The sequence below is a fragment of the Periophthalmus magnuspinnatus genome, chromosome 5 (genome assembly GCF_009829125.3).
Source record: "Periophthalmus magnuspinnatus isolate fPerMag1 chromosome 5, fPerMag1.2.pri, whole genome shotgun sequence".
NCBI classification, from domain to species: Eukaryota; Metazoa; Chordata; class Actinopteri; order Gobiiformes; family Gobiidae; genus Periophthalmus; species Periophthalmus magnuspinnatus.
Window position 1 is genome coordinate 28,715,299 of NC_047130.1, and position 13,545 is coordinate 28,728,843.

General features: G+C 40.7%; 3 protein-coding genes across 4 annotated transcripts; 2 read left to right on the forward strand and 1 right to left on the reverse strand.

Moving 5' to 3' along the window:
- On the reverse strand, positions 1-3,871 carry arl6ip5a (ADP-ribosylation factor-like 6 interacting protein 5a). Its single transcript, XM_033967116.2, has 3 exons — positions 3,604-3,871; positions 2,440-2,657; positions 1-886 (listed from the first exon to the last, which is right to left on the reverse strand). Exons 1-3 carry the CDS (start codon positions 3,780-3,782, stop codon positions 711-713), a joined length of 573 nt encoding a protein of 190 aa, XP_033823007.1. The 5' UTR covers positions 3,783-3,871; the 3' UTR covers positions 1-710.
- Positions 3,872-3,953: 82 nt separating this feature from the next.
- Positions 3,954-10,439, forward strand: trnt1 (tRNA nucleotidyl transferase, CCA-adding, 1). 2 transcript variants are annotated; one of them, XM_055221653.1, is made up of 8 exons: positions 3,954-4,065; positions 4,259-4,350; positions 4,815-5,008; positions 6,774-6,912; positions 7,040-7,166; positions 7,275-7,468; positions 7,844-8,097; positions 9,884-10,439. In XM_055221653.1, exons 2-8 carry the CDS (start codon positions 4,290-4,292, stop codon positions 10,127-10,129), a joined length of 1,215 nt encoding a protein of 404 aa, XP_055077628.1. In that variant the 5' UTR covers positions 3,954-4,065; positions 4,259-4,289; the 3' UTR covers positions 10,130-10,439. The 2 variants fall into 2 exon arrangements, with proteins under 2 accessions (XP_055077628.1, XP_033822966.1); XM_033967075.2 differs by having other exon boundaries at positions 3,975-4,065; positions 4,174-4,350; positions 9,884-10,424.
- Positions 10,440-11,714: 1,275 nt separating this feature from the next.
- On the forward strand, positions 11,715-13,220 carry avpr2b.1 (arginine vasopressin receptor 2b, tandem duplicate, 1). Its single transcript, XM_033966540.2, has 2 exons — positions 11,715-12,659; positions 12,923-13,220. The coding sequence occupies exons 1-2, from the start codon at positions 11,819-11,821 to the stop codon at positions 13,132-13,134; spliced, it is 1,053 nt and encodes a 350-aa protein (XP_033822431.1). The 5' UTR covers positions 11,715-11,818; the 3' UTR covers positions 13,135-13,220.
- Positions 13,221-13,545: the final 325 nt, after the last annotated feature.

The window sequence follows — 13,545 nt, forward strand, 5'->3', positions numbered from 1 at the left end:
GTCTGATTGGTAGATTTTTATTAAAACGATTCCATGACTTTGGTTATTCTCAAGACACCCTTCAGGGAAATAGTTCATGTTAATCATATCATACAAAGACTGGAGGATTAGTTAAGTTATTAGGTTAAGCATTCTCCTGTGATATGGAGGTTAACCTGTGCAGATTCTGTTATGTCCCAAGATGTTCATTGCCCATTATTATCTTAATGTGTCCAGTTCTAACAGGAAGGGCACCTGGAGCAAAAATAAACCAAATCAAAGTGCGTCTAGTCCTCAGCCATGACCCCTACAACAATAGAGCAGCACTAGAAAGAACAACACCAAAAACCCAGATAAGCTTTTCCATAAAACCATCTGTCTTTGGGAGCATCTTGGCAGTGATCTGTGCTGACTGTGTATACTCAGTAAACAGACAGATGTAACAGCTGGTTCAGAGAATAAATAAAGTAAGTAAATAGATAGAAAATGTTCTCTGCAAATGCACTGCACACAAATTGCACAGCCAAGACATGTGCAGCAGTAGGTTTGAAAGTGCCCGGACAAGTTCTGGGTGGAGTAACACTCTCTGTACCCTGAGGTGAAGACGGAGCCCTTTACATTACAAAAGTACTGTTTGGTTTGCTTCTGTGTCAAAGGTAAATGTGATAAGTTCAACAAAGAAGAAAGCTTTAGGTACAGCAACAATAGATATTTTCTGTGTCCCCATTCAATCACTGTTTGAGCTTAGCCTCCAAAAAGTTCTGGATCTTCTGAATGTTCTCTTCCTGCTGGCCCAGAGCGTCCAGCAGCAGTCCCATGGGTGACCTCTTCAGTCCTGCGCACTCCATCTTGTTCTCCAGTTTGTTTTTCATGTTACGCAGACGAAAAGAAGCGTGGATAGAAATTACTGGAAGCAGACAGAAAGAGACCAAATAGAGTCATTAACTACTTAAACATACAACAATCAGAATCAGAATCAGAAGACTTTTATTGCCATAGTCTGTGAACACAGTTCACAAACTAGGAACTTGATACGGTGAAAAAGTGCAACATAAACACACTGAATAAATACAAATACAAATAAGAGCATGCACAAAGTTAAAAAGATATGCTTAAAAAATCAAATGAAATACTTAAAGGGAAAAAATATGTACAATAGCAGCATCAGAACAACAGTGCAAAGTGGCTTATTAAAGTGACCGGTGTTATTAAGTGTCCAGTTTAGTGCAGATATTATAGAGTGTTCATGAGACAAACAGCAGAGGGGAAGAAACTGTTCTTATGGCGAGAGGTTCTGGTCCCAATGGACCGTAGCCTCCTGCCAGAGGGAAGTGGCTCAAATAGTCCATGTCCAGGGTGAGAGGTGTCAGCTGCTATACGGCCTGCTCGCCCCCGAGTCCTGGAGACGTACAGGTCCTGTATAGATGGAAGGCTGCAGCCAATCACCTTCTCAGCAGAGCGCACAATGCGCTGCAGTCTCTGTCTGTCCCTGGCAGTGGCCCCAGCGAACCACACAGTGATGGAGGAGGTGAGGATGGACTCAATGATGGCCGTGTAAAACTGCACCATCATCTGGACTGGCAGCTTGCGTTTCCTCAGCTGCCGCAGGTGGAACATCCTCTGCTGGGCTTTCTTGATGAGGGAGCTGATGGTCGGCTCCCAAGCATTTAATATAAGCAGGCATCTTTCCATTTCACTGAGGTTTAAGTAAAAAATGCAGACAAAAGTATGCACAAATTAAATATTATGTTTTAAAATATATAATGACAATCTTTCTCTTAATGATCAAATCGAATCAATGAAATAGCGAGGCAATTTAAAGGGCTGAAGTAGTAAAAGTGATAAAAAGCACTTCACACAGACTAAGTGATCACAATAATCGAAATAGTTTTAAGAATACACCAGAGAACTGCTTTTTATTAGTACGAGAAAATGTGATATTGTCAGTCATGATGTGCTTGAGGGAGACTCTGGACTTTTGCTGTGAAAAGCCAAAATATTCCAATTAGTCCGCTGTCGTTATAAAAACAGGCCTGTCACAATAACAAGTTTTGAAGTACAATATATTACTGAAGAATACTGAAAGGAATTATGGCACTAACACAATGAGTTTAAAGCAGGATTTCTCCCCCAAAACCTTTCTATATGTACAGTATTGTTAATAAACATGAACTGCAATTAATAAATTAGACAGTTAATGAATCATAGATGATATATATTGAGTGCTACAGCACAAATCTTATTACAGTACAAAAAAATAACAAAAAGTTGCTCACGAGTACAAAGAAAAGGTATCCATGATAAATCATTGTTCCATCTATCATGTATTGAAGAATGAATTATTGCTACATGCCTCTATAATAATGAATATAGTTGTAATTTACATAATTGGATCATATTTGGGGGTAAAATCGAAAGGTGGTCGATGTGAATGTACCATTTTTGACATGTTAAACTCACATATAAGAGGTAGCGTGATGGCCGTCATAAACACAGTGACACTCCCCAGCAGACACATAACAAAGTAGCTGGCCACCATGACAAGGATCATAAAAAGTGTGGGATTCTGCCTCTTGAAGTTGTTAATGGCCACTTTGTTGTCTCCAGCCCAAAGTGAGCCGAGGAATACTGCAGTCACCACAGCCATGGCAGTGAACATGCCCAGAGGGTTCAGGAACCTACAAAGACAATATCAAACATGGACAAAATGTATCAGAGTTCTGGTACATTTGAGCGTGTGTGGGTGGGTGGGTGTGTGTGTGTAGTCACTGGCTCCATCAAGTGGACAAAGAGGAATCCCACAATCTCTCAGTTCTGATGAAGATAATCAGTACTGTTATACACATATGCTAACATATATAATAGGACAGCTTTGTTTTATGTGTTCATTGTGACAAAAGTTCAGTATAGAAAGAGCAGCAAGCGAGTGTTTGCAAGACTGTTTTAGTTTGGTGTTTGGGGAAGAGAACAATGATCTGGAGGGTTCTTGGTCTAGTGAAAAACTACCCAAATTAAATCTGTCAGATCTGTCATACTGTCAGAATCTTTATATATGGCCACAAGGTCTAGTGTATGCTGTAAAAGAGTATAGTTATAGTTAGATTATAGTTAGCATTCCTGACAGTGTAATGAATGGAAGCAGTTTAAAACCATCATAGGATCACATTTTAACACCTCAGGTTTGTTTTAATGAATGCTAAGAAGGTGAACAAACAGACAAGGTGATGTTTAGTCACAAGCCTTAGGTAGCTCTTAACTGCACTCAGTTTCCACCATGAAATCTATTTATCTTCACACAAACCTTATGGTATTGTATGGTATAATATGTTTTTATTTGGACAGGGACAGTGCACAACAGTACACTTATCTAAAAAAAAAAAAAAAAAAGCAGGAAAGTATGTATGGTGCCAGGTTATAGCAAATATACTAATTTCCACTTGTAGTCCCTGCACAGGCTGATGTTAACTAAGAATAACAGTTTGGTGTAGGTGGATGAAATGAAAGACCTGTAAAAAATATGGTGCATACATCTAAATACAACACATCTCGCCCCTCAAATATGTTATAAACCAAGCGCATAAATCGCCCCACCCTTTGCACAAATACAACAAAACTCAGACTTACCCTACAATGAGAAAAACAGCAACAGCTAGCAGCAAATAGTTAGTCTGATAATAAAGCAGGTTGCTAACTACTCTATTGTTCCATCGCGCCATGTCATTAAAATCTGGCTTGGCGAATCTTTCCGAACCGGGTAAGAAGTCGTCCCAGGACCTAAGCGGGGTTAGCTCAACTTTGGCCATTTCTGCAGTTCCGTTTTACCGATCTAGCAAAGGTAGTTGAAAGCAAAGCGAAAAAAACCCACATGAAAAGATAACAACAGTCAAATCTCGCGAGAGTTGGATGACAGCGCGATTTCAGTAAGATCCCGCCTACTTAGTCTGACGTTCTCGTACGCTATTGGCCAGTGACCGCATGGCACTCCTACACTTCCTGTTTCTGCCTGGAAACGTTGAGGAGAAAACATTTGAGAGATAAAATGTTTTGAAGTTGACTAACTTTATTGAAAGGGGAACCGCAATTCAGGTTATTATAACAATGTACAATGGGTGGACTTATCTACACTACTTTTAAGAAGAAAGTAACTAACTAACTAAGTAATTATATGTCCAACCGGCGTTCGTTTGTCAGCAGTGTACAGTGTTAGCTTGTAAAGTGCCTAGGACACGTTCAGGTCTCGGATGTGGACTAAATTCCTCCGTCATCTTGTGGTTGGCAGGACAGTGTTGTACAGAAGGAGCCTCTTCACCATGCAGCTGAAAACCAGTGAGTTTCAGTGTCTGTTCACTGAAGGACTGAATGGCCTCGCAGGTAAGACCATGCACCCTCACATTTCAACATATTCATTATATTATTTATTTTCCTAATTTGCATAAACATAGGACACCTGGAAATAATAAATAAAGTTCACCAGACATTTTGCAGATGACAAATATTGTATCTAAAATTAAAAGTAATCGAATGACTGTATGATACTGTGTTTATGAAAGGTTTGACTAGCCAACATTGGGATGCAACACTAAAATAACAGGATAGGTAAATTATCTTTATCTTTCTTTATAACCCCCATATTGTAATGTGTGTTTGTTGTTAATTATTGTATGTATTTTAGAAAATAATCTATATATTTGCATAATATGCCCACCAGAGGGCACCATCCTTTTTTGTAAAGTTTCTCATAGTCTATATTGTCATGATGCACTGGACCTTTGTAAGTTTGCTTCTTGACACTCCATCATAACACCATGTTTTTGTATTGTTTTTATCTTTTGTAGAAATATTTCAAAAGAATAACTATGAGCTCCGAATTGCTGGAGGCGCAGTACGGGACCTGTTGTCTGGGAGACGGCCTGATGATGTGGACTTTGCGACCACAGCTACTCCAGATGAGATGAAATGTATGTTTCAGGCAGCGGGCATTCGATTGATCAACAACAAAGGAGAGAAGCACGGTACCATCACCGCTAGGGTGAGAGTCCGATTATATTTACCGTAAATTTCGGATTATAAGCCGCTACTTTTTTTCCACGCTTTGAACCCTGCGGCTTTTACAGCAGTGCGGCTTATATATGGAATTTTACTGGATAACGGCCCCTGGGGGGCGCTCTCTAGCTGTAAACGTAAAAGTGAGACAGACGTGGGGAAAGATTCTGCTCTGAAGAATTCACTAGTTTTGATTTTGAACGATCATTTTGCGCATCATGAAATGGATATGATGCAGTTTTTAAGATAAAGAAACAGAAAGGAAACAGAGCAGGGGTCGGCCTTTAACACGCAAAGAGCCATTTGGACCCACTTTCCACATAAAATAAAACACTGGGAGCCGCAAATACTTTTTGACATCTAAAATGAAGATAACACTGTATAATAACAATAATGTAACGGAATAATGTAGGTTTTACTTTCACGGACAAGCCTTCTACACGTGGCAGATAAATATGGCAAAAACAACTTAAGTGCATTAAAAAAATACAACTCACCAAACCGCTGCATCATGCATCGCGCTGATTATGTGATTATGTCTACTCTACTCCGCAGTTTCTTTAAAAAAACAACAACAAAAAAACTCGTAGCGTATCGTTTAATCCCAGGTGCTTATTCTCCATGTGCCAAAGCAGTTTTGAAGGTTTCATTGCCTTATTTGCTTTTCCCGTATGTTACGCAGAGCGGACTCTGTGCGTGAGAGTCACCTGTAGCGACAAACCCAGATTTTAAGTAGGCATTGTCTGTTAAATTTATCTTTCTTTTTCTTGGAGGTCGTAGTCTCCTCTTCTGGCTCCTCAGTTGTCCTTTTCCCCTTTGTTAAAAAGATCTCCAAAGACTTTTGTTTTGGCTCATTTTCACTCGCTTGTGGCTCTACTTTTGTGCGTCGTGTCTGATGTGTTATACGTGATACGTCACCGCGGAGACAAGAGCAGATAATAAACTTGCTACTACATCAAATAGATTTCTGTGGCGATTTCCAGCAGGATTTTCATGATACATCTACGGACGAGCTTATTAGTGTGTCATTAGGGACGGGCCAAAGTTGCTCCTGACCCCTGTGCGCACAACGTCTGAAAATCAGGGCTCTTTACGCAGGACTGTGAGCTGTGTCTGTTAGTTCCCAAGCCACGCAGAGCCGCAGTATGAGGCTGAAAGAGGCGCATACGGCTCCGGAGCCGCGAGTTGCCGACCCCTGAAATAGAGCCACTGCACGTAAGCTCGACATCAATGAATCCAACTTGGTCAATGTAAAAAGACGACAAACGTTTTCAGAGGAAATAAAAGCAGATTTTCCGTGTTGGTGCAGCTTTATTTTCTAAACCTGCAGATGTGTTCATCCCGTGTTGTTGTCGTGTTGGTGCCAATTTTCAGGCACAGTTTAAAAAAAAGCGTGTCGGTGCAGCGTCTTTCTGTGTAAATGTCTCATGTTACAATATGAAAACCTGCGGCTTTTATTCAGGTGCGGCTTATATATGTACAAAATTGATTTTCTCTTCAAATTTAGCTGGTGCGGCTTATATCAAGGTGCGCTCTGTAGTCCGAAATTTACGGTACACTGCCTTTTTTAAGACATTCATCAGAACCAAATATGTTGGGTAAATGTATAATGAAAATAACTCTTTACTTACAACTACTTGCTACTTACTCTGTACTTCCCACATAAGGGATGCAGATTTCCACACACACTTTGTTTGCAGATGTATTTATTGTATATAAACTGTAAGTATGTGTTTTGATCCTGTATCTAGATACACAATGAAAACTTTGAGGTGACTACACTGCGTGTGGATGTTCAGACAGATGGGCGACATGCAGAGGTTGAATTCACCACCGATTGGCAACAGGATGCAGAGCGCAGAGACCTCACTATCAACTCCATGTTTTTAGGTACATACCTGTGGGATTAAATATTGCAAGTAGCTTAATATGGTATTCAAATGTGTATTCCAAGACAAGTTCCTAAAGACTAACAGACATTTTTACATTGAAAACATGTTTTTCGTGTACTCATCAGGTCTTGATGGCACATTGTATGATTATTTCAAAGGATATGAAGACCTACAGAACCATAAAGTTCGATTTGTGGGCAGTGCTGAGCTGCGAATCCAAGAGGATTATTTGAGAATATTGCGCTATTTTAGGTTTGGAGCACATGTTTTGAGTTGCTCTTACTGTTTTGGGTTCAGTGAGCATATTTTGAGCTCTTTTTAAAATGTAGTAGAAAATCATGACTATATTTTTTTCCACAGGTTCTATGGCAGAGTGGCTTTGAAACCAGACGACCATGAGCCACAGACACTTGCTGCTATTAAAGAAAATGGCCATGGCCTGGCGGGGATCGCAGGGGAACGCATCTGGGTAGAACTGAAGAAGCTGGTTGTTGGCAGCCACGCAGGCCGTCTGCTGGAGCTTATCTACAAACTGGGGTTGGCGCAGTATATTGGTAAGAGGGCTGCTTCCGTTAATTTCTATGCTTTAGAGCCCCCAATTTTTTATCCTTTATATGTTATATTAATGAATTGCTCAGTGGAGGTTTGAATATGTGCCAGTCTTGTACTATCATTTAATAATTTTAGTTACAAAATGGCACATATGGAATGTGTAAAGCCAGAATGGTTGAGCTGAATCAAATGTCAGAGCATAAGTAAACAATTATCAGACATTACAAGTCTAGCTGGTTCATTTGAGTTGGCTATGACATGTAATAGTTTCATGATTGCATCATCAAATAAGGTACTCATTAAGTTGTTATTGTATATTTTTGCATATTTGCACATTTAGAGCTTATTGCAATTTATGTGCCTTTTGTATTCCATAGGTTTACCAACAGATGGCAACCTTGAGGAGATGCGGCGAGTGTGGGAGAACTCTAAACACCTCTCCCCTAAACCAATGACGGTCCTGGCTGCTCTCTTCCACAGCTCAGAGGAGGTGGACAAAATGGACCTTCGGTTGAAGGTGTCCAGAGAGGAGAAGACTTTGGTTCTTTTCCTGGTCAAGTACAGACATGAGCTCCAGAAGGACAGCGAGCAACCCCACAGCATCAAGCCTTTCACTGACTTTATCATTGACGTAAGTTTTCACTTAAGAGCCTTTAACCATGTTATAAGATTTTCTTAATCATTAACTCACTTGAAATTGCATTTTTAGTGACTCATGTATGTTTGACTAATCTTTATGGTTGGTCATTTTGGGCACCATTGCTCTGAATATCCGTCTTTTCACTAACTACTAGCATTACTTTTGTTAATTATGAATTGAAGCACAACTTCTTTACTGTATTGATCATCTGTTTTCCAGTAATTGCGCAACAACCATACTATATTACATAAGCCTTGTTTAAACACAAGATTGCCTTCATGTGTCAACCTTATGTTCTATAATAGAAAGACAAATGATTACCAGGGCTGTACAGTCCCACAGTAATGTAATTTGAGGAGCGTTAAAGGTTCAGTGGGTAGTGGATGTGGGAGACAGTTGTTCAATTACATCCCTAGGCCAGAGAAAAATTGCAAGGCTCTGGTGAGACCAGCACTGTACAAAGAAAACATAATTTCATACTTCAAAACATATTTCCTCTTTGTTGGGCAGCGACAGTAATTGATAGGTTAAAATGCATTTCTTAAGTGTTATGCAAATATTGTTCCAAATGAAAACTGTCAATCCTGGAATATGGTATCCTCAGAACAAATGACGGAGGTGCCTTGGACTGCAAACCCTTAAATTAAAGATTAAAGATCAACTGATGGAGTATTTTTTTCATGGCCAATGCAGATTTATTTAGTCTTGTGATCAACCCAAGCAAAACATCGACCTATGCTCGTACTTAATTTTTTTAAAAGAGCAACTCCTACTATCTATATAGATTAACTAGTAAGTCATCTGATGCCGAAATCAGTGTTTATAACTTAGGCCAATTCGTAACACCAGTCTCAAGAAGGGCTTTTAATTGCTCAGATTTCACTAAAAAGCAAAGGGATTATGTGTACAAAAAACAATAAATACAGTGAATTTTTCAAGACAGTTGCAAAAATACGTACAAACTTATATACGTACTCACATTTCTCAGTATCATTCTTTCTCAGCTTCCCTCCCATCTGCTCTCCCATGCAAACACTCATCCACACATGATGACAGTGCTATATCAGACTAGGGCTGTATTTGACTTAAGAAATTCTTGGTCGACCAAATACATGTCCTGATGAGCAATTAGTCGACTAAAAAGCGGCCATGGAAAAAGCTCTCAAAACTATTACGTATCTTAACCAAACTGCACTACAAGACTACAACTGCACAGGAGTTCATGCAAAAACAACTATTTATGCAGAAAAAAAGTACTGGCAATGTATTGATATGTATAAAGACAGATGCAACTTGTGAATCATGAATTTAATCTGAGTTTTTCTTTTTAGTATAAGTACTAAAAAGAAATGGAAATGGAAATGGAAATTCTTCAGCTAATTCTCTCACTTCTCCTTCCTGCTGTTGCCCCATATAAAATCTTCTAATTGAAATAAAATGATTCATCGAGAAATACAAATTTTGGTCGACTAAGACACCGTAGACCAATTAATCTAGATGACTAAAGACCCTACAGCTCTATATCAGACAGCATATAATAAGCTGTTAAAGGCAAATCAATGTACATCACTCATCATCATTGTGTCTTAGTGCAGTTATTGGTTAAGTTATGTGATTGATACAGATTGAGTAATAAAATTGAAACCTACCTATAATATATAATTTACTGATTAATCTGCTAACATACTGCTGATTAATCAAGCTAACACATTGACAGCTTTTATTGCTCAGTATGTGGGAAGATCATGTTTAAATGCCAGTGTTTCTGCGCCTTTAGAGTCGAGAGCTGGACACCCAGGGGAAAGTGTGTGAGCTGCTCAAGTATCAGGGCGAGGAGAGGCTGCTGAACGAGCTGTGCCAGTGGTCCATCCCTCGATTTCCCATCAGCGGCCACGACCTGCGGAGAATGGGTGTCACATCGGGGAAGGACATTGGCGCTACTTTACAAAAGCTCCGGGACATCTGGAAGAAAAGTCACTACCAAATGGACAAAGAGGAACTGCTCAGCTACATTAAATCTTAGCTAAATGGAAGCATAAGTAAGAGCCGCTTTGGCTTTATTCTGCACTGGTGAATTGATCATGTAATTATGGCACTTGCATGGATCAATAGACTTGTTACAGAAAGACTGAATGTACCCTGCGTCACCATTCATGGACAGGATCAGACAATCTTAGAACCAAGAGCAGAAGAGATCTGCAATATTTCAGCTTAAGTGTGTGATATCGGAAAATATTATAGAACATGGGAATATTGGTAAGAAAAAGTGCTTTTATTTTCAACTTAAGTAATTTTATGTTTATTTCCCATTAAAAGGCGACCCACAGTATATGATCCATGCTTGAGTTATGATTATTTCTTTTCATAATTCAAGTAAAATATGTTTTACTTGTCTGTACATGGGACAGCTCTTTACTAACAGCTGAATGACTTAATTTAGAAAATTGTGGGGGAAAAAATACAAATATTTAAATTTCGCTAAGGTGAATCACAACTGGAGTATTAGATTTTGAGTAGAACCTTTTAATCAAAAAAGAAGGAATAAGGGTGGGACAACAATTTCAAGCAGAATTTTGGATTTTAAAACTCCTCTAGTGATGATTGGTCTTCAAACATTAGAGGGAAGGTTTACACTTGCATCAACCAAACTTAAGAAAATATTAATCAACAAGAACAGTACTCTATATTTGATACCCAGAACATGCCAAACAGATTTTTGAAGCTTTGTGTCACATGACCAGCTCTAGCTACAAGGGGCAAATGAAGAAAATGATGCGTTGTCTAGTTTTAGAGAATTGTTTAGCCTTCAGTTGGAATGCTTTACTGTTTGCAATGTATAGGACATAACACTGATTTACTGTGAACCAGGCAAGTGATGGCAATGAGGTGTTGGTATGAAGGCAAACACGGATGGAATGTAATAGCTACGCCAGTACCTCCCCAACATAGAGAGGCACTGAGACCCTACAGCGCAGCGCTGTCCAAACCACACATTTAACACTCCATCTCCAATAGAATCGAACTGACCTCGTGAACGACTGAGGAGAACAGTAAATGTGTGACATATCACATGCACACAACAGGAATCTATGTGCAATTTAACTGAACTTTTATGGCTAATGTTCTGTGTAAGTATGTGCGCCTGCATCTTAATTTACATGATTGACAAAAAAGAAAAACAATAATACATGTACTGCTTCCAGTTACAATCTACAAGAAAGTCTCAGTTCTAACTCACAGTTGCCAATAAACCAGGAATAAAACCTTTAGAGCAGTTGATAAACAAACCACCATTATCATTCGAGATGAAGTAGAACGAGGACAGATGTCCATTTGTTGAGAGGGAAATGTTTTCAATATTATCTTAACAGTTTGGACAATGGTGATATAATGAATACGTTTGGGTTTTCTTTAATTTTTCCATTAATTTTCCATTGGCAATGCAGAAAATGCATCTGTGACAAAGGACCTGTTGTTTGGTGTGTGAAGTGCAGTCCTCTTGCTCCTCCTCTCTGCAGACATACACTCTCCTTCTCGCGCTCTTCATTCACTTTGTGGACATCACTACGTGTTGCGCGCGCGGGATTTCCATTTGTTTTTGCCAACTCAAGTTTACATCTTCCATTAAAAAAGGAAAAAAAGTGTGTTTTTTGGGATTCCAAAGCTTGTCTGATGCTGGTGGAGCTGTGAGCCGTGCGTCTTTGTGCAGAGCATGTCTTGGCTGAGCGTAAACGGCACAAACCAGACACTGGAGCGCGCACTGGCGGAGATTGACCCGCGCGACGAGCACCTGGCCCGGGTGGAGATTGCGCTTCTGTCTCTCATTTTCGTGACTGCGGGGGTCCTGAACGCAGGGCTCTTGTTGGTGCTGTGGCGCAGGAGAAAGCAGCTGTCCCGGATGCGCGTGTTTGTGTTCCACCTGTGCGTCGCGGACCTGGTGGTGACTTTCTTCCAGGTTTGTCCGCAGCTCATGTGGGACATTACGGACCGGTTTGTGGGTCCGGACGTGCTGTGCCGCCTGGTGAAGTATCTGCAGGTCGTGGGCATGTTTGCATCCACGTATATGATCGTGGTGATGACCGTGGATCGTTACCAAGCCATTTGTAAACCTATGGTGACTTTCCAGCGGCGCGCAGCCAGGTGGAACGGCCCCGTGTGCGCAGCGTGGTGCGTGTCTTTCATTGGGAGCCTTCCTCAGATCTTCATCTTCTCACGGGTGGAGGTGGCCCCGGGTGTGTATGACTGCTGGGGTGAGTTTGTGCAGCCGTGGGGACTCAAAGCTTATGTAACATGGACTACTCTTGTTATTTTTGTACTACCCATCTTCACGGTGATCTGCTGCCAGGTGCGCATCTGCCGCACTGTGCACATCAACTTTCACACGAAGATGCATCACATGACCTCCAGGGCCAGCAGCGTGGCCGGGATGTCCAAGGCCCGGGTGAAGACTGTGAAGATGACCGTGGTGATAGTGCTGGCCTATGTGCTGTGCTGGACGCCCTTCTTCACCGTGCAGCTGTGGTCTGTGTGGGACGCACAGGCACCGACTCACAGTAAGAGCCTTTAGAATCCCTCAAAGTCCTTTTTTTTTACTGCGCAAATGTGACTGTTTTAGCCCATTATAATGTGTGTGATCTTGAAAACCTTTAACATATTCAAAAAGTTATCCTATTCTATGCAGGCTTAGTTTTATTCTCTGTGCACTTTTACATATTTATTGAAGAAAGTCCCCTTTGCTCCCACCATTTAAATCTAGTACTAGTAGGCTCTTATGACATAACACATTAAACCAACTTAAGTGTTTTGTAAATTACAGCTGCCACCTTCACCATCCTCATGTTGTTGTCCAGCCTAAACAGCTGTGCCAACCCCTGCATCTACCTGCTGTTCAGTGGAACTCTCCCCAAGAGACTCCTGACCCTGGTGTGTGTGTCCCAGGCCCATGAAAACAAAGAGCCCATCCAGGAGGAGGCCACCATGGTGAGCTCTCTGTACATCAGCCTCAAGAGCCTGTCTGAGACCAGGTGAAACTATACACCCAACTTCTAAAGGCTCAAGAAGAGAGCGGCCATCACGAATACCAGAACAAGAAGGTCGATGGTTTGAACCATACACCAGCCCCTTTCCTGTTGTTGTTGTTGTGTCGTTGGGCTTAACACCTCAGCCCGTTTTCCAATGGGAATTGTGTTGTGTGAGCAGTTTGGAGAGGTGCAAATTTGATAATCTTACCAACAGCAAAGCTCACCAACAGTGAATGTGGAGAATGGGCCACCTGAAAACACTATTTTTTTTTTTTTTTATACAGATTGATTTTAATCTGGTTCCCATGTCCTCCATTGCATCTCAAGCCCTCGTCAAACATAACTGTGCAATTAGATCTGTTCTTTTGGTGATAAGCTCACTGATCACCTGTGAATTATAAACGAAAATAAAATTTCT

Bases quoted from the DNA above. Each gene is read 5' to 3' on its own strand.
- arl6ip5a (XM_033967116.2), bottom strand. From the start codon at position 3,782: ATGGCCAAAGTTGAGCTAACCCCGCTTAGGTCCTGGGACGACTTCTTA. The intron at 2,658-3,603 runs GTAAGTCTGAGT...TTGTCTTTGTAG, and splicing joins GCTGTTTTTCTCATTGTAGG to GTTCCTGAACCCTCTGGGCA. The intron at 887-2,439 runs GTGAGTTTAACA...GTCTGCTTCCAG, and splicing joins CATCACGCTACCTCTTATAT to TAATTTCTATCCACGCTTCT.
- trnt1 (XM_033967075.2), top strand. From the start codon at position 4,221: ATGTGGACTAAATTCCTCCGTCATCTTGTGGTTGGCAGGACAGTGTTG. The intron at 4,351-4,814 runs GTAAGACCATGC...TATCTTTTGTAG, and splicing joins AGGACTGAATGGCCTCGCAG to AAATATTTCAAAAGAATAAC. The intron at 7,469-7,843 runs GTAAGAGGGCTG...TGTATTCCATAG, and splicing joins GGGGTTGGCGCAGTATATTG to GTTTACCAACAGATGGCAAC.
- avpr2b.1 (XM_033966540.2), top strand. From the start codon at position 11,819: ATGTCTTGGCTGAGCGTAAACGGCACAAACCAGACACTGGAGCGCGCA. The intron at 12,660-12,922 runs GTAAGAGCCTTT...TGTAAATTACAG, and splicing joins CGCACAGGCACCGACTCACA to CTGCCACCTTCACCATCCTC.